The sequence below is a fragment of the Xenopus tropicalis genome, chromosome 9 (genome assembly GCF_000004195.4).
Source record: "Xenopus tropicalis strain Nigerian chromosome 9, UCB_Xtro_10.0, whole genome shotgun sequence".
In the NCBI taxonomy this organism is placed as follows: domain Eukaryota; kingdom Metazoa; phylum Chordata; class Amphibia; order Anura; family Pipidae; genus Xenopus; species Xenopus tropicalis.
The window spans coordinates 5,748,120-5,766,010 of record NC_030685.2 but is presented as its reverse complement, the minus strand read 5'-3'; the positions used below and the strand labels follow the sequence as shown (position 1 = coordinate 5,766,010).

General features: G+C 48.4%; 1 protein-coding gene and 1 long non-coding RNA gene across 2 annotated transcripts; one reads left to right on the top strand and one right to left on the bottom strand.

The window, feature by feature from the left end:
• Nucleotides 1-644: 644 nt before the first annotated feature.
• stx4 (syntaxin 4) lies at nucleotides 645-15,303 on the top strand. Its single transcript, NM_001008110.1, is given in 10 exon segments — nucleotides 645-790; nucleotides 5,557-5,658; nucleotides 6,766-6,865; nucleotides 9,438-9,512; nucleotides 9,850-9,917; nucleotides 11,140-11,248; nucleotides 12,245-12,318; nucleotides 13,902-14,039; nucleotides 14,651-14,761; nucleotides 14,862-15,303. Coding segments are annotated over 10 exon segments (888 nt in total). The 5' UTR covers nucleotides 645-760; the 3' UTR covers nucleotides 14,943-15,303.
• Nucleotides 15,304-16,649: 1,346 nt separating this feature from the next.
• Nucleotides 16,650-17,266, bottom strand: LOC116407610. The gene is made up of 2 exons (XR_004220453.1): nucleotides 17,000-17,266; nucleotides 16,650-16,932 (listed from the first exon to the last, which is right to left on the bottom strand). It is a non-coding gene; the product is annotated as an uncharacterized LOC116407610 (long non-coding RNA).
• Between the last annotated feature and the right edge of the window lie 625 nt (nucleotides 17,267-17,891).

Genomic DNA, 17,891 nt, shown 5'->3' with positions numbered 1-17,891 from the left:
GGCACCTTCAGAGGAGCAGAAACGAGCAAAGATTCGCGCCGCAACATGCAACTCGCATATCAGCCCGCAGCTACTGAGCGCACATACACCAGTATATACGGTACGGCTGCAGCACACACACAGCGTATATATGCATGTATGTGCGCACAATCGCCGCATGGAAATCGCTGATATCAGCCCCTGGCAGGTGTAAATATAGCAACATTCACATAACTACCCTCCCTAGTGTCTCTACTGCAGCCCCAGCGGCACTCAGTTCCTCCAGTATCCCAGCATGCCCCGCGCCTCAGACCCTCTAGGCTTCCTCTGAAGGGTAGTGGAGTACGCATGCGCGCTGAAGGGTAGAGGAGTACGCATGCGTGCTAGTGTGTAGAAGAGGAGAAGTTGCAGGAAAGTATTTGAAGTGCGGGGAAGGGACCGAGGGAACGTTGGGAAATATCTCCGGGGTTCCTCCGCGCACCGCCGGGGAGTGTGGGAAATATCTCCGGGGTCCCTGTGCGCACTGTCGGGGAATGACACATTTTCCCGCGGCGCAGGGATATAATATAAACAGTGTTTTGGCTGCGGGAGGAGGGATACATTGTATCTCCAGTGCTGTCCCCATCTAGGGAGTGTGGGAAACTGTCTGCGCCTTTCCTGTCACCCTCTAGGGAGTGTGGGGAAATAGTGCGGTGAGTCAGGGAGTGTGGGGCTTACAATCCCCATTGTATCTGCTGCACGGAAGCCAGTGCCTGGCAGTGCCCACCTACATTGGCACAGTATGAGGGACCGGACCAAGGAGCTCAGGCAGGTAAGTCTCACTGTTATTACTGCTATTTTATCCCCAGCACATTATATGAGATTTGTATTAAGGCTGAAGACACACTGAGCTACTTAGTAGCAGCTACTGTTTCACTGCTACTAAACTCCAGAAAATCCCCTGCCATAGACAATACTGAGAATTGCCTCTACTAATACACACACACACAGACAATTATCAGTAAATGATCAGCATGGTCTGTTTTAGTAGCCGTGACAAGTAGCTGCTACTAAGTAGCTCCGTGTGTCTTCAGCCTATGGGAGAACTTAAGTTGGAATCACTGGGCGGGGGTGCATAAAAATGTGATTTAAATCTCTGATACCCAGGCTCAGTGCTCCTGTTGGCTAAAATCTGCCCTGAGAATCTGCGGTATTTCTGCAGGAAGGAAGAACTTCTGCAGAAATACCCCGGCCCTGGGCAGTTTCCTGCTAACGGGAGCACCAGCCTGGGGTATCAGGTAAGTGATTACAATTACTGGCTCTAATTTTGGCGCTGTAGGATAGGAACCAATCAGGCTGACCTGATAGGGAACTGAAGCCTGTCTGTGCTTGTGTGAGTGCAGGGCTGTGATTGGCTCTCCCCCTCCTACTGTGCTTCTGGCAGGGACCGTTAGGACACGCCCACCCCTCATGTGAAACCCAGACAGGGACCTGAGAGGATCTATAGGGAGCTCCAATAAAGGGGCCATTGTTACAGATAGGGTTAATGTTTAGCCCAAAGGGAAACCAGCCAGTGGTCCAGGGAGTCTCCCAGTGGGTTCATTGAAAGACATTTCCCATCAGAACCAGGTCACCCTAATGTGGCTGTTAGAGTGTCTGGTTCCCTGGAGGGCCCAAGGAGCCCCAGTGCGACACTGGACATATTTTCATCTCTCCCTCGCATTGTATAAAAGAAAAGGGTAGCAGAACCAGCATTGTAAGAAGGGGTTCTAGGGTTCCAGAGGCTCCTGACGCCCTCCCAGGCCTGAATTCTGTCCCTTGGGGAACAACAAACCTTTACCGTCCCGTGAAGTATTTTCGACACCAAGATATTGGGGCACAGAGGCTTTTAGTAACCCTACTAGTTGGCTCACCTTATTATAAACATCTGGGGCCTGGGGTTACTGGGAGACTTGGGCTTACTGGGAGACTTGGGCTTACTGGGAGACTTGGGCTTACTGGGAGACTTGGGCTTACTGGGAGACTTGGGCTTACTGGGAGACTTGGGCTTACTGGGAGACTTGGGGTTACTGGGAGACTTGGGGTTACTGGGAGACTTGGGGTTCTGTAGGGAAGTGGCTGGGTTGGTTATATGTATAAATATTAATTAGGGGATATTTCCTCCTAGGGCTCAAGGTTCCTCCTACAGAATAACAACATTGTGGTTGGTTAATTGGCTTCTAATGAAATTGTGTGTGTGGGTAAACCCGTCTGACTGTGGTAGGGAAATTAGATTGCAAGCTCTGCTGTAAAAGCTGGGTGACATGTTGGTGATATATCAGGGATTCTAGACCCCCAGTGCTGCTTTGGGTAGGTGACCGTACCCCCCTACTTGTCTCAGCACTAGATTCTTACCCCCGGGCCCTCTCTCTGCTCATTGTGCGTAATTGGGGGTAATTTCTAGAGCAAAACTGAAACAACTTCATATTTCTCACTTGCTGGTTCTTGCAAGGTAGGCAATCAGATAAACCGCCTGTATAATGGACTTTTGCCCATGTGTAAGCCATAACCGCTGCAACAAAGGGGAGACTATAGAGAGCACAGTACAAGTACAGCAGTGCTGTCCAACTTCTGTTGTACCGAGGGCCGGAATTTTTCCGACCTACGTGGTGGAGGGCCGATAATGGAAGCCAGTTTTGACCACTCCCCTTTTTGAAACCACACCCACTTGAAACCACACCCATGTTATCACATGATCATACCCATATTAATTGTTGTAGTACAGCAAAAACCTGCCATACTCTGCCTGCCCTACCCTGCCTGTGTGTGCCATACTCTGCCTTCCCTACCCTGCCTGTGTGTGCTATACTCTGCCTTCCCTACCCTGCCTGTGTGTGCCATACTCTGCCTTCCCTACCCTGCCTGTGTGCCATACTTTCACTGTGTGTGCCATTCTTGGCTGGTTTGTGCCATAACTTGGCCTGTGTGTGCCATACTCTGCCTGCCCTACCCTGCCTGTGTGTGCCATACTCTGCCTGCCCTACCCTGCCTGTGTGTGCCATACTCTGCCTTCCCTACCCTGCCTGCATGTGCCATACTTTCACTGTGTTTGCCATTCTTGGCTGGTTTGTGCCATACTTGGCCTGTGTGTGCCATACTCTGCTTGCCCTATGATGCCTGTGTGTATGGCACACACAGGCAGCCTACAGTGACACAATGCTGGCACTGCTCCTACAGTCTGCACAATAACTATATATTAAAAAACTTTTTAATTGAAGTACCACCTCAGTATATGTTCTTTTAGTAGTGTGCAGGGATTATTTGTGGGTTTCTACTGCTCCTAAGGTGTGAACAGGGGAACAATGGGGGTGATTACAGTCTGAGCCTGAGGTGTGAACACTGCAGGGGGTGAACAATGCAGAGATTAAAAGGTGTGAACAACACAGGGGATTACATATTTGAACAATACAGAGGGATTACAGCCTGAATCTGAGGTGAGAACCATGCAGGGGGCCAGTTAATCTCAGTACTGATACCATTTAAAGTTTACACAAGAGTAAGCCATCAAAGTAGCCAGGCAGGTGGGGGGCCACACAGAGGGGGGTCGCGGGCCGCATGCGGCCCGCGGGCCGCCAGTTGGACAGCACTGAAGTACAGTATCCGTTATCCAGAAAGTTCCAAATTACTGAAAGACTCCATTTTAATCCTTATTCTCTGTAATAATTAAACAGAACCTTGTACTTGGTCCCAAGTAAGATATAATTACCACTTATTGGGGCAGAACAATCCTATTGGGTTTATTTAATGGTTAAATGATTCCCTTTTCTCTGTAATAATAAAACAGTACCTGTACTTGATCCCAACTAAGATATAATTACCCCTTATTGGGGCAGAACAGCCCTATTGGGTTTATTTAATGGTTAAATGATTCCCTTTTCTCTGTAATAATTAAACAGAACCTGTACTTGATCCCAAGTAAGATATAATTACTCCTTATTGGGGCAGAACAGTCCTATTGGGTTTATTTAATGGTTAAATGATTCCCTTTTCTCTGTAATAATAAAACAGTACCTGTACTTGATCCCAACTAAGATATAATTACCCCTTATTGGGGGCAGAACAGCCCTATTGGGTTTATTTAATGTTTAAATGATTCCCTTTTCTCTGTAATAATAAAACAGTACCTGTACTTGATCCCAACTAAGATATAATTACCCCTTATTGGGGCAGAACAGCCCTATTGGGTTTATTTAATGGTTAAATGATTCCCTTTTCTCTGTAATAATAAAACAGTACCTGTACTTGATCCCAACTAAGATATAATTACCCCTTATTGGGGCAGAACAACCCTATTGGGTTTATTTAATGGTTAAATGATTCCCTTTTCTCTGTAATAATAAAACAGTACCTGTACTTGATCCCAACTAAGATATAATTACCCCTTATTGGGGGCAGAACAGCCCTATTGGGTTTATTTCATGGTTAAATGATTCCCTTTTCTCTGTAATAATAAAACAGTACCTGTACTTGATCCCAACTAAGATATAATTACCCCTTATTGGGGGCAGAACAGCCCTATTGGGTTTATTTAATGGTTAAATGATTCCCTTTTCTCTGTAATAATAAAACAGAACCTGTACTTGGTCCCAACTAAGATATAATTGAAGGGGTAGTTCACCTTTAACTTTTAATTTGTTGTAGACATTGATATTCGGAGACAATTAGCAATTGGTCTTCATTCTGACTATACAAATGCTATAAAACTATAAAAAATAATGAAAACCAATTGCAAAGTTGCTAGGAATAGGGCACTTACTAAACGTTAACGTAAAAGTGAACCATCTCTTTAATCCTTACTGAAGGCAAAACAATCCCTTTTGGGTTTATTTAATGTTTAAATCATTTTTTAGTAGCCTCAAGGTATAGAGATCCAAATTAAGGAAAGATCCTTTATCCGGGAAACCCCATGTCACGAGTATTCTGCATAACAGGTCCTATAAAAAAAGGTGTGTACTGCCCCTTTAAACTTCTGGGAAAGAATACATTTATTTGTTTCATGGGCCCCCAGAGATCTCAGGGCCCCAGTGGGGGGGACCCCATAAGCCAAGCTGCTAGGAATAAGTCCATCTATAACATGCATTTAAAGGTCAACTTTATCTATACATGAAGCAATTAGGGGTGGCAGTTTGGCCGGGTAGTTGACTTTTAAATTAACTATCAATATGATGTAGATATTAATATTCTGAGGCAATTTGTCTTGGTTTTTTTTTATTTTTTATGGTTTTTCAGTTGTTCAGCAGCTCTTCATTTGGTACATTAGCATCTCTCCGGTTGCTAGGGTCTTATTTACCATAGCAACTGGGCAATTGTTTAAGTGAGTGATGGGAATATGGAGAGTAGAGGGCCTACATAGAAAAAGGAACAATAGTAATAAAACTGGAGCCTCACAGAGCCAATGGTTTCTGGCTGCCGGGGTCAGTGACCCCCGTTTGAAAGCTGCAAAGAGGCAGAAGAGAATGAAAAATAATTAAAAACTGTAAAAAAAATAAAGTTGCTTGAGCTTGGACCCCTCCGGGCAGTTGTAATGGAATGACCTACATTATGTTTTTCCTTCCTCAGGATGATAGCGACTCGGAGGCCGAGGAGCACAAGGTTTTTATCATCACCGTACCGAACGGGAGCAAAGATGAGACAGAAGTCAATGAGCAGTTCTTGCAGACGGTAAGTGCTTCAGAGCTTTCCTTTCCGTAAGGGACAGCCATACCCCCCCCCATGGGAGGAACACATAGGCAGGGCAGTCTTGGGGCATTTGCCCTCAGACAGGGTCCTGTGTAGGTGTAATGCCCATGCCAACTGTACTGCTGTCATTGTGTAAGCCCAACCCCCTGAATCAAAATGGCCGACTCCCCTAGGGCTACGGATTTCTTGCAAATCAGTTGGTGGTTTGGGTGTTATGAGCTAAATCAGGGGCCCCTCCTAATGATACATACAATGCATCTTGGATATATTGTGCCCCAGCTGTGGCCCCCTCTCTGGCAGTCACTAATATTCCTATTGGTTGTATTCTGCTTTGGCTTTGGGGTGTTGAGATAGAGCAGGGCCCACCCTCTATTCGGCCTGACACCTCGGAGCATCAGAGCTAAAGTATCGGATAAAAAAAAAAAAAATCCCTTCTCCCCATTGGTTTCTATAGGCTAGTGTCCCCAGAATAATGTCAGAATTTTGAAACATCACTAGCCATCTAGTTGCTAGGGTCCAAATTACCTTAGCAACCGGGGAGTCATTTAAAAAGAGAAGACAGGAATATGAACAGAGAAAGATCAGTAATAAAAAGCAACTGTCAGAATAACATTGTAGCCTCACAGAGCAATAGCTTATAGGCCTCTGGGGTCGGTGACCCTTATTGCAAGCTGGAGTCAAATGAAGGCAAATTCAAAAATTGGTCTTTATTTTTTATTATTTGCAGTTTTTCAATTATTTCATTAATTGTTCAGCAACTCTCCAGTTTGGTTGCTAGGGTCCAGCTATCTGGTTGCTAGGGTCCAGATAACCTTAGCAACCAGGGAGTGGTTTGAATAAGAGACTGATAAATGAATAGAAGGACTGAATAGAAAAAAAAAGTTGAAGAGTTTGAAGAAGAAGGGAAATAATTAAAAAAAATATAAAAAAAAAAAAATAAATAAGCCCAATTGAAAAGTTGCTTAGAATTGTTCATTTCTTAACATAGTAAAAATTAAATTTAAGGTGACCCACCCCTTTTACTCAGTATCCCATAATAAGTCTGGGGATTGGTCAGGGCTGCCTAACATGTGACCCTCGCTCCCACAGACCCGCCAGATACGGGATGCGCTGCAACTTCTCCGGGAGAAAGTCAAGGAGCTGGACACAAGTCAGATGAAAGTCCTGACTACACCCATCCCCGAGGAGAGTAAGTCTGTGCCTATTTACCTTTATTCATGTTCTGCTAACTAGCTCCTTATCCAGTGTGCCCCCTACTGGCCAATCATTATTACTGCCTCTGTACCTGGCTGTGTAAGATGGAGCAGAGAACCGGTGCCTTTTTGGGGGGGGGGGGAGGAATTATACAGGATGACAGATGGTACATCCCTGTCCCGGCACCCTGGGGGTCAGGTAGTTATTAATGCGCCAGCATTTCCCCCACTGACATGGCGATGATATTAAAGCTTATAAAGCAGGGGGCACAGTGATTCATTGGCTGAAGTTCTGCCACCCAGCACCTCTGTGATGGATGATCTGTGATAAAAGATAAGAATGTGATGATGTGATGTGTATTTATAATCTGTACTGGGGCTTCTTGTACTGTGAGGAGGCCCAGCAGCCGCTCTCTGTTGTATTTAATGGGAAAAGGCTGTTAGCTGATTAATAATCCTGCCCTCTAACGAGTAGCCTATTTATGTCTATATGTCTATATGTGCCCTACAGGAGCCCTGGGGGCATGCAATGCAGGGGGGTACAGACAGGGCTGATGGTGCAGGCATAGGGATACAGGGGGTTGCAGACAGGGCTGATGTTACAGGCATAGGGATACAGGGGGGTGCAGACAGGGCTGATGTTACAGGCATAGGGATACAGGGGGGTACACACAGGGCTGATGTTACAGGCATAGGGATACAGGGGGGTGCAGACAGGGCTGATGTTACAGGCATAGGGATACAGGGGGGTACACACAGGGCTGATGTTACAGGCATAGGGATACAGGGGGTGCAGACAGGGCTGATGTTACAGGCATAGGGATACAGGGGGTACACACAGGGCTCATGTTACAGGCATAGGGATACAGGGGGTGCAGACAGGGCTGATGTTACAGGCATAGGGATACAGGGGGGTGCAGACAGGGCTGATGTTACAGGCATAGGGATACAGGGTGGTACACACAGGGCTGATGTTACAGGCATAGGGATACAGGGGGTGCAGACAGGGCTGATGTTACAGGCATAGGGATATAGGGGGTACACACAGGGCTGATGTTACAGGCATAGGGATACAGGGGGGTGCAGACAGGGCTGATGTTACAGGCATAGGGATACAGGGGGGTACACACAGGGCTGATGTTACAGGCATAGGGATATAGGGGGTACACACAGGGCTGATGTTACAGGCATAGGGATACAGGGGGGTGCAGACAGGGCTGATGTTACAGGCATAGGGATACAGGGGGGTACACACAGGGCTGATGTTACAGGCATAGGGATACAGGGGGGTACACACAGGGCTGATGTTACAGGCATAGGGATACAGGGGGGTACACACAGGGCTGATGTTGCAGGCATAGGGATACAGGGGGGTGCAGACAGGGCTGATGTTACAGGCATAGGGATACAGGGGGGTACACACAGGGCTGATGTTACAGGCATAGGGATACAGGGGGGTACACACAGGGCTGATGTTACAGGCATAGGGATACAGGGGGGTACACACAGGGCTGATGTTGCAGGCATAGGGATACAGGGGGGTACACACAGGGCTGATGTTACAGGCATAGGGATACAGGGGGGTACACACAGGGCTGATGTTACAGGCATAGGGATTCAGGGGGGTACACACAGGGCTGATGTTACAGGCATAGGGATACAGGGGGTACACACAGGGCTGATGTTACAGGCATAGGGATACAGGGGGTACACACAGGGCTGATGTTACAGGCATAGGGATACAGGGGGTACACACAGGGCTGATGTTACAGGCATAGGGATACAGGGGGTACACACAGGGCTGATGTTACAGGCATAGGGATACAGGGGGGTACACACAGGGCTGATGTTACAGGCATAGGGATACAGGGGGTACAGACAGGGCTGATGTTACAGGCATAGGGATACAGGGGGTGCAGACAGGGCTGATGTTACAGGCATAGGGATACAGGGGGGTACAGACAGGGCAGATGTTGCAGGCATAGGGATACAGGGGGTACACACAGGGCTGATGTTACAGGCATAGGGATATAGGGGGTACACACAGGGCTGATGTTACAGGCATAGGGATATAGGGGGGTACACACAGGGCTGATGTTACAGGCATAGAGATACAGGGGGGTACACACAGGGCTGATGTTACAGGCATAGGGATACAGGGGGGTACACACAGGGCTGATGTTACAGGCATAGGGATACAGGGGGTACAGACAGGGCTGATGTTACAGGCATAGGGATACAGGGGGTACACACAGGGCTGATGTTACAGGCATAGGGATACAGGGGGTACACACAGGGCTGATGTTACAGGCATAGGGATACAGGGGGGTACACACAGGGCTGATGTTACAGGCATAGGGATACAGGGGGTACACACAGGGCTGATGTTACAGGCATAGGGATACAGGGGGTACACACAGGGCTGATGTTACAGGCATAGGGATACAGGGGGTACACACAGGGCTGATGTTACAGGCATAGGGATACAGGGGGTACACACAGGGCTGATGTTACAGGCATAGGGATACAGACATGCAGTTATAATATAATGCATTTTGTATTTGTCAGATATGAAGAAGGATTTACAGGCTATTCGTGAAGACATAAAACGCATGGCTAAAGATATCCGCTCCAAACTTCAGAGTGAGTGTGTCTCCTATATCCCTGGGTGTCTGCTGCTCCCCGTCCCGCCTCTGCGGGGCGCTCCCCGTCCCGCCTCTGCGGGGGCCCTCCCCGTCCCGCCTCTGCGGGGGCCCTCCCCGTCCCGCCTCTGCGGGGGCCCTCCCCGTCCCGCCTCTGCGGGGGCCCTCCCCGTCCCGCCTCTGCGGGGGCCCTCCCTGTCCTCTCTGTCTGTGTCTTGGCATCCTTTTCCTGTCGTTCCTTCTCCAGACTTGGCTCTTTTCCTTCTTGCTGCCTCGTGTCTTGTTATGGCCGAGTCTGTGGTTTCCCTTCATCCTGTTTGTGCCATTCTTTGTCTCAGGTATTGAAGTGAAGGAGGATGAGGAGCATATCCGCAGTTCTGTGCATACTCGCATGAGAAAAACACAGGTAGGTCTGTGCACAGGGAACTCACTTATGTATTATAAGGGATAATGTACCACCTACTGTAAATGATAAGGATATTAGCAGTCACTGAGGGGTTCTGTGCCCATATAAAGGCACAAGGCTGCAGGCTGAGTTATACAGGGAACTCTGAGTATCACTCATGTATTATAAGGGATAATGTACCCCCTACTGTAAATGATAAGGATATTAGCAGTCACTGAGGGGTTCTGTGCCCATATAAAGGCACAAGGCTGCAGGCTGAGTTATACAGGGAACTCTGAGTATCACTCATGTATTATAAGGGATAATGTACCCCCTACTGTAAATGATAAGGATATTAGCAGTCACTGAGGGGTTCTGTGCCCCCCATATAAAGGCACAAGGCTGCAGGCTGAGTTATACAGGGAACTCTGAGTATCACTCATGTATTATAAGGGATAATGTACCCCCTACTGTAAATGATAAGGATATTAGCAGTCACTGAGGGGTTCTGTGCCCATATAAAGGCACAAGGCTGCAGGCTGAGTTATACAGGGAACTCTGAGTATCACTCATGTATTATAAGGGATAATGTACCCCCTACTGTAAATGATAAGGATATTAGCAGTCACTGAGGGGTTCTGTGCCCCCCATATAAAGGCACAAGGCTGCAGGCTGAGTTATACAGGGAACTCTGAGTATCACTCATGTATTATAAGGGATAATGTACCCCCTACTGTAAATGATAAGGATATTAGCAGTCACTGAGGGGTTCTGTGCCCATATAAAGGCACAAGGCTGCAGGCTGAGTTATACAGGGAACTCTGAGTATCACTCATGTATTATAAGGGATAATGTACCCCCTACTGTAAATGATAAGGATATTAGCAGTCACTGAGGGGTTCTGTGCCCCCCATATAAAGGCACAAGGCTGCAGGCTGAGTTATACAGGGAACTCTGAGTATCACTCATGTATTATAAGGGATAATGTACCCCCTACTGTAAATGATAAGGATATTAGCAGTCACTGAGGGGTCCATATAATTGCACAAGGCTGCAGGCAGCATCAGCAGTAAAATGTTAGTCAAACACCAACTTCTTTGCAGGCCTACAGTGCCACACAACTAAATCTGGGGGCACCTTGGGGGGTGCGGGGCCCCTGGGGTGGAAGCGCCGGGGGACCCTTTGCCCCCCAGTCCAATCTTGGTTGTTTGTGACTAACCACTTTCCCATCTCTGCCTTATAGCATGGGGTGCTCTCTCAGCAATTCATCGAGCTAATTAATCACTGCAACAGCCTGCAGACCCAGTACAGAGAGAACAATGTAAAGCGGATCAAGCGGCAACTGCAGATCAGTAAGTGATGGTGGGACTTGGGTCAGTTGATGCTTCCGTTTAGGCTGAAGACACACGGAGCTACTCAGTAGCAGCTACTTGTCACGGCTACTAAACTCCAGAAAATCCCCTGCCATAGACAATACTGAGAATTGCCTCTGCTAAACACACGTAGAGACAATTATCAGTAAATGTTCAGCATTGTCTATTTCTGTAGCTGTAGGTACTACTACTATTGTAGCTGCTACTAGTAGCTCTGTGTGTCTTAACCCATAAAGGTGTATGTTACCATTGGTAAAAAACAGGGTGTGGCTATGTGCAACAGATGTTTGCTCCATTTGTATGGATCGGCTTCTGTAGTCATGAACATACCCTAATAAAAGCCCCTCTACTTTTAAAGGGGAACTCCACCCGAACACAACTTAAACTTGATTTGTAATGTAATAACATGGTTTGGAACCGTTCCCTAAGCCCCGCCCCCTGTTCCCCTGCTGATCTGACTAGTCGCCTGTCTTTAGTCTGCCTTCAGCCTGCCTCCTCCCAATCCCACAATCCCCTGCTGCACATGTGATATCAGTAAGGAAAGGAACATCCCAGTGCAATGCATTGTGGGTTATGTAGTTCCTGCATGCTGTATGTAAGCTGTGGGGAAGTTGTTACAATTTGTAACATCAGTGTTTTAGTCCCTCCTCCCCTGCCTGGAATTCAAATGACGCAGAAAGAGAAGAACTGTTTTACAGCTGGTTTTCAGCATATAAAATGGTATTTATTCCTACTTTTTGAAGGAACAGATTACAGTGATAGGGATATTAGGGGGTTCTGTGTCGTATGGGGCTCTTTGACAAATTTTGGGTCGGAGGCCGGAGTTTCCCTTTAACTTAGAAAGCTTTTCTTGTAATAAGTCCGTTGGAAAAGGAAGGCAATAATAGTGCTTTATACAGGAACCGTGTTACAATCTTGCTGGGGGTTATGTGATTGGAAGGGGCCGTATTCTACTGACCCCCCCCTGTCTCACAGCCGGACACAATGTCACAGATGAACAGTTTGATGAGATGCTGGAGGCCGGGCAGACTGACGTGTTCACGTGCAATGTAAGGAGGGACACACGCGTGTGCATGGGGATTGGGCCAGTTACAGGATATAGGGGTTGGGCAAGTGTGGGGCAGTCTGTACAGGCCTATGTGCTGGGTGTGTGTGTGTGGGGGGGTATTGATTAGCTGGGAGAGCGAATGATAAGAGCAGAGGATGCTGGGTAAGGGAAATACCTGTTAAGTTAGGGGTGGGTCTCAGCGGGTATTAGAGGACTGTGGTTACACAGCGCGGTCCCTTTATTATTATTTATTTATAAAGCGCCAACATACCCCGCAGCGCTGTACAATAAGTGGGTTACATACATTGGACATACAGAGTAACATATAAAGCAATCAGTAACCGATACAGGAGGTGAAGAGAGCCCTGCCCAAAAGAGCTTACACTCTACAAGGAGTAACATATAAAGCAATCAGTAACCGATACAGGAGGGGAAGGGAGCCCTGCCCAAAAGAGCTTACACTCTACAAGGAGTAACATATAAAGCAATCAGTAACCGATACAAGAGGGGAAGGGAGCCCTGCCCAAAAGAGCTTACACTCTACAAGGAGTAACATATAAAGCAATCAGTAACCGATACAGGAGGGGAAGGGAGCCCTGCCCAAAAGAGCTTACACTCTACAAGGAGTAACATATAAAGCAATCAGTAACCGATACAGGAGGGGAAGAGAGCCCTGCCCAAAAGAGCTTACACTCTACAAGGAGTAACATATAAAGCAATCAGTAACCGATACAAGAGGGGAAGGGAGCCCTGCCCAAAAGAGCTTACACTCTACAAGGAGTAACATATAAAGCAATCAGTAACCGATACAGGAGGTGAAGAGAGCCCTGCCCAAAAGAGCTTACACTCTACAAGGAGTAACATATAAAGCAATCAGTAACCGATACAAGAGGGGAAGGGAGCCCTGCCCAAAAGAGCTTACACTCTACAAGGAGTAACATATAAAGCAATCAGTAACCGATACAGGAGGGGAAGGGAGCCCTGCCCAAAAGAGCTTACACTCTACAAGGAGTAACATATAAAGCAATCAGTAACCAATACAAGAGGGGAAGGGAGCCCTGCCCAAAAGAGCTTACACTCTATAAGGAGTAACATATAAAGCAATCAGTAACCGATACAGGAGGGGAAGAGAGCCCTGCCCAAAAGACAGGGGGCAGGTGTCTGTTTGGGTAACAGAGGATTCTGGGTAAGGGAAATACATTTCTGTTCAGTTAGGGGTGGGTCTCGGCGGGTATTAGAGGACTGTGGTTACACAGCGCGGTCCCTTCCCAGAGACAGTAGGTGTCTCTTTGGGTAACGGAGGATTCTGGGTAAGGGAAATACACAGTTAGGGGTGGGTCTCGGAGGGTATTAGAGGACTGTGGTTACACAGCGCGGTCCCTTCTCAGAGACAGTGGGTAGGTGTCTCTTTGGGTAACGGAGGATTCTGGGTGAAGTGGTTTGTGTGATCAGCAGACAGTACTAGGCACTGTGTCTCACTAAATAGTAGGGAATGATAGCCAATAAGCAGAGAGTGTTAGGTGAGGGCGGTGCCTCATTGAATAGCAGAGGATCATGGGTAATGTGGGTCACACTCCTTTACAGATCCTTAAGGACACACAGCTCACCAAGCAGGCTCTGAACGAGATAGAAGCCCGGCACGAGGAGATTCTCAAGTTAGAGAAGAGCATTGTGGAACTGCATGACATGTTTATGTATTTGGCCATGGAGGTAGAAGCCCAGGTGAGTCCCATCAGCCCTTCTGTCTCCCCAATTCAGTGCCTCTTAAAGGAGACATATTGGATAAATGGAAAACCCTGTAGGCAATTATGAATAATATATGGTGCTGGTTTAGCACTCAATAGTAAGAAATCCAAGTCCGGCTTGGGACTCCTCCAGTTACATGGGAGTAGGAGAAACAATAGGTTAGCTGAAAGCAGTTCTAATGTGTAGCGCTGGCTGAAAGCTCAGACTCAGGCACACTTTACTGCTGCGCTGCAAGTTGGAGAGATATCCCCCCCCCTCACCCCCAGCAGCCGATCAGCAGAACAATGGGAAGGGAACAAGATAGCAGCTCCCAGTAGGTATCAGAATAGCACTCAATAGTAAGAAATCCAAGTCTGGCTTGGGACTCCTCCAGTTACATGGGAGTAGGAGAAACAATAGGTTAGCTGAAAGCAGTTCTAATGTGTAGCGCTGGCTCCTTCTGAAAGCTCAGACTCAATGCAGCACATGAAAGGCTGTCTGTTGGGGAACATGGCTAGTAACTGTCCCGGCTGCCATCTTTCTCCTCTCCATGTCTCCCCATTGCTCCCCATTTCACCATTTTGTTTCTGGCTGTGTGTACACGGCAGGGGGAAACCATAGACAACATAGAGAAGAATATAATGCGCTCTAACGATTATGTGGAGAAAGCGAGAGAGCAGCTAAGCCAAGCTGTGGAGAACAAACACAAAGCCAGGAAGGTAAGTACCTCGCTATTGGTCAGTTAGGAAGGGGTGGGGCTTCAGAGCAAAGGCGGGGTCACCAGTATGATATGTAAACCCTTCCTTTTTGCTATTGCAGAAGAAATTGTACATTGCCATTTGTGTCCTTATCCTGGTCATCGTCCTCATCATCATTATCACTGTGGCTGTGATGAGTTAGAGGGAACGGGGTGCCTGGGAGTTGCACCTTTGTACCTCCCTCCAGACCAATACATGCTGACTTTACTCACCATGTGGGCTTGTTTGGACCCTCTGCTTCTGCCAATCGCTTTACAGCTTGTTGGCCCCCCTGGCAGAGAAGGGGGGGGATCGGTGTTTGTCTTCTGGGAGCCGAGCAGCAATTCGGGGGTCAGAGAGACTGAAATCCTGTGGGTGCTTTTAATTCACTTATTTTGTTCTGTGTTTCGCACGTTTGCCTTATTCCTGCTGTTCATAAAGTGCTTTATAAATAAATGTATTTCTATGGGCTGGGGGGGGGGGGGGTTTGTGTGTGTATCCAGATGAGCTGTGTGTGTGTGTTACAGTTGTGTGTATCCAGATGAGCTGTGTGTGTGTGTTACAGTTGTGTGTATCCAGATGAGCTGTGTGTGTGTGTTACAGTTGTGTGTATCCAGATGAGCTGTGTGTGTGTTACAGTTGTGTGTATCCAGATGAGCTGTGTGCGTGTGTTACAGTTGTGTGTATCCAGATGAGCTGTGTGTGTGGCATTCTCTTCCCTCCAGCAGTATCGGCACTCTTCCCTCTTCCCACAAACACAAGGGAAATAATAGGAATTCAGCGATTGCTCTAACTCTGGGCCTCGGCTATGAGCAGAGCCCGATGCTTACTGCTACTGTTATGGGGGGGGGATGTATTTGTCTTCATTGAGGCCCTGATCATGGGGGGGGGGTAACAATAAGTGATATACATAATGCTGTCCTGTCACGGGTGCGAGGGAGCGACTGCCACTTGGTCTGTACATTTCATCATGGGCTGGCGGTTATTGTGTAATAGGGGGCAAGGGGGAGGCTGCCCATGTCACTGCCTGTTTGTATGGGATCCTGAGTGAGGGGCTGCACTGTGTGTAGGGGATCCTGAGTGAGGGGCTGCACTGTGTGTAGGGGATCCTGAGTGAGTGAGGGGCTGCACTGTGTGTAGGGGATCCTGAGTGAGGGGCTGCACTGTGTGTAGGGGATCCTGAGTGAGGGGCTGCACTGTGTGTAGGGGATCCTGAGTGAGTGAGGGGCTGCACTGTGTGTAGGGGATCCTGAGTGAGTGAGGGGCTGCATTGGGTGTATGGGATCCTGAGTGAGTGAGTGAGTGGGGGGCTGCACTGTATGTAGGGGATCCTGAGTGAGTGAGTGAGTGGGGGGCTGCACTGTATGTAGGGGATCCTGAGTGAGGGGCTGCACTGTGTGTAGGGGATCCTGAGTGAGTGAGGGGCTGCACTGTGTGTAGGGGATCCTGAGTGAGTGAGGGGCTGCATTGGGTGTATGGGATCCTGAGTGAGTGAGTGAGTGGGGGGCTGCACTGTGTGTAGGGGATCCTGAGTGAGTGAGGGGCTGCATTGGGTGTATGGGATCCTGAGTGAGTGAGTGAGTGGGGGGCTGCACTGTATGTAGGGGATCCTGAGTGAGTGAGGGGGGGTCGGTGCCTGTACACAATGCACTGTAATAGGACGGTTCTTGCTGCCTGTACTGTATGAGTGCATTAGCTGAAGCTTGTGCTGCCCACGTGAGTGAGAGTACCTGGGGCACCGGGCACAGATCATGGTGCATTTGGGGGGGGTAGTGCTGCCCCAGTGAGTGAGTGAGAGTACCTGGGGCACCGGGCACAGATCATGGTGCATTTGGGGGGGTAGTGCTGCCCACGTGAGTGAGAGTACCTGGGGCACCGGGCACAGATCATGATGCATTTGGGGGGGGTAGTGCTGCCCCAGTGAGTGAGTGAGAGTACCTGGGGCACCGGGCACAGATCATGGTGCATTTGGGGGGGGGGTAGTGCTGCCCCAGTGAGTGAGTGAGAGTACCTGGGGCACCGGGCACAGATCATGGTGCATTTGGGGGGGGTAGTGCTGCCCCAGTGAGTGAGTGAGAGTACCTGGGGCACCGGGCACAGATCATGGTGCATTTGGGGGGGGTAGTGCTGCCCCAGTGAGTGAGTGAGAGTACCTGGGGCACCGGGCACAGATCATGGTGCATTTGGGGGGGGTAGTGCTGCCCCAGTGAGTGAGAGTACCTGGGGCACCGGGCACAGATCATGGTGCATTTGGGGGGGGTAGTGCTGCCCCAGTGAGTGAGTGAGAGTACCTGGGGCACCGGGCACAGATCATGGTGCATTTGGGGGGGGTAGTGCTGCCCCAGTGAGTGAGTGAGAGTACCTGGGGCACCGGGCACAGATCATGGTGCATTTGGGGGGGGTAGTGCTGCCCCAGTGAGTGAGTGAGAGTACCTGGGGCACCGGGCACAGATCATGGTGCATTTGGGGGGTTGGGGGGGGTTGTGCCCCCGGTTGCACTGTATAAGGTATAAAGTGATGTCCAATACATATTTTTTTGACAATATTGACTAATAAAATAATTATTTACACATCTGACTGTTTGTTCTCCCTGTGACTGGGCAGACGGGGGGGGGTGGCATTATTATGCCTGGCACAGCCAAGCTCCGCCCTACCAGCTCCAGTGCCCCCAGCTCAGCACAAACCCTATTACACATCCCATGCAATGCGGCTGCAAACGGATATGCGGAAGTGCAATATACTAAAAGGGGTGTGTCTTAACTGAAATAGGTGTGGCCTGGGAAATGTGTTTTGCTACGGTGCGGTTGGTCATACATACACCTAGTAAAGGGGGGGGGTTCACCTTTAAGTTAACTTTTAGTATGTTATTGAATCGCAAATTCTAAGAAACTTTTCAATTGGCCTTATTTATTAATGATAGTTTTTAAATTATTTTCCGTCTTCTTTTAACTCCTTGCAGCTTTCAAATGGGGGTCACTGACCCCGGCAGCCAGAGACTATTATTGTCAGGCGAGTTTTGTTATTGTTACTTTTTATAACTTATTTTTCTATTCAGGCCCTCATCTATTTATATATCTGGCCCTCATTTAAACCACTCCCTGATCGCCAAGGT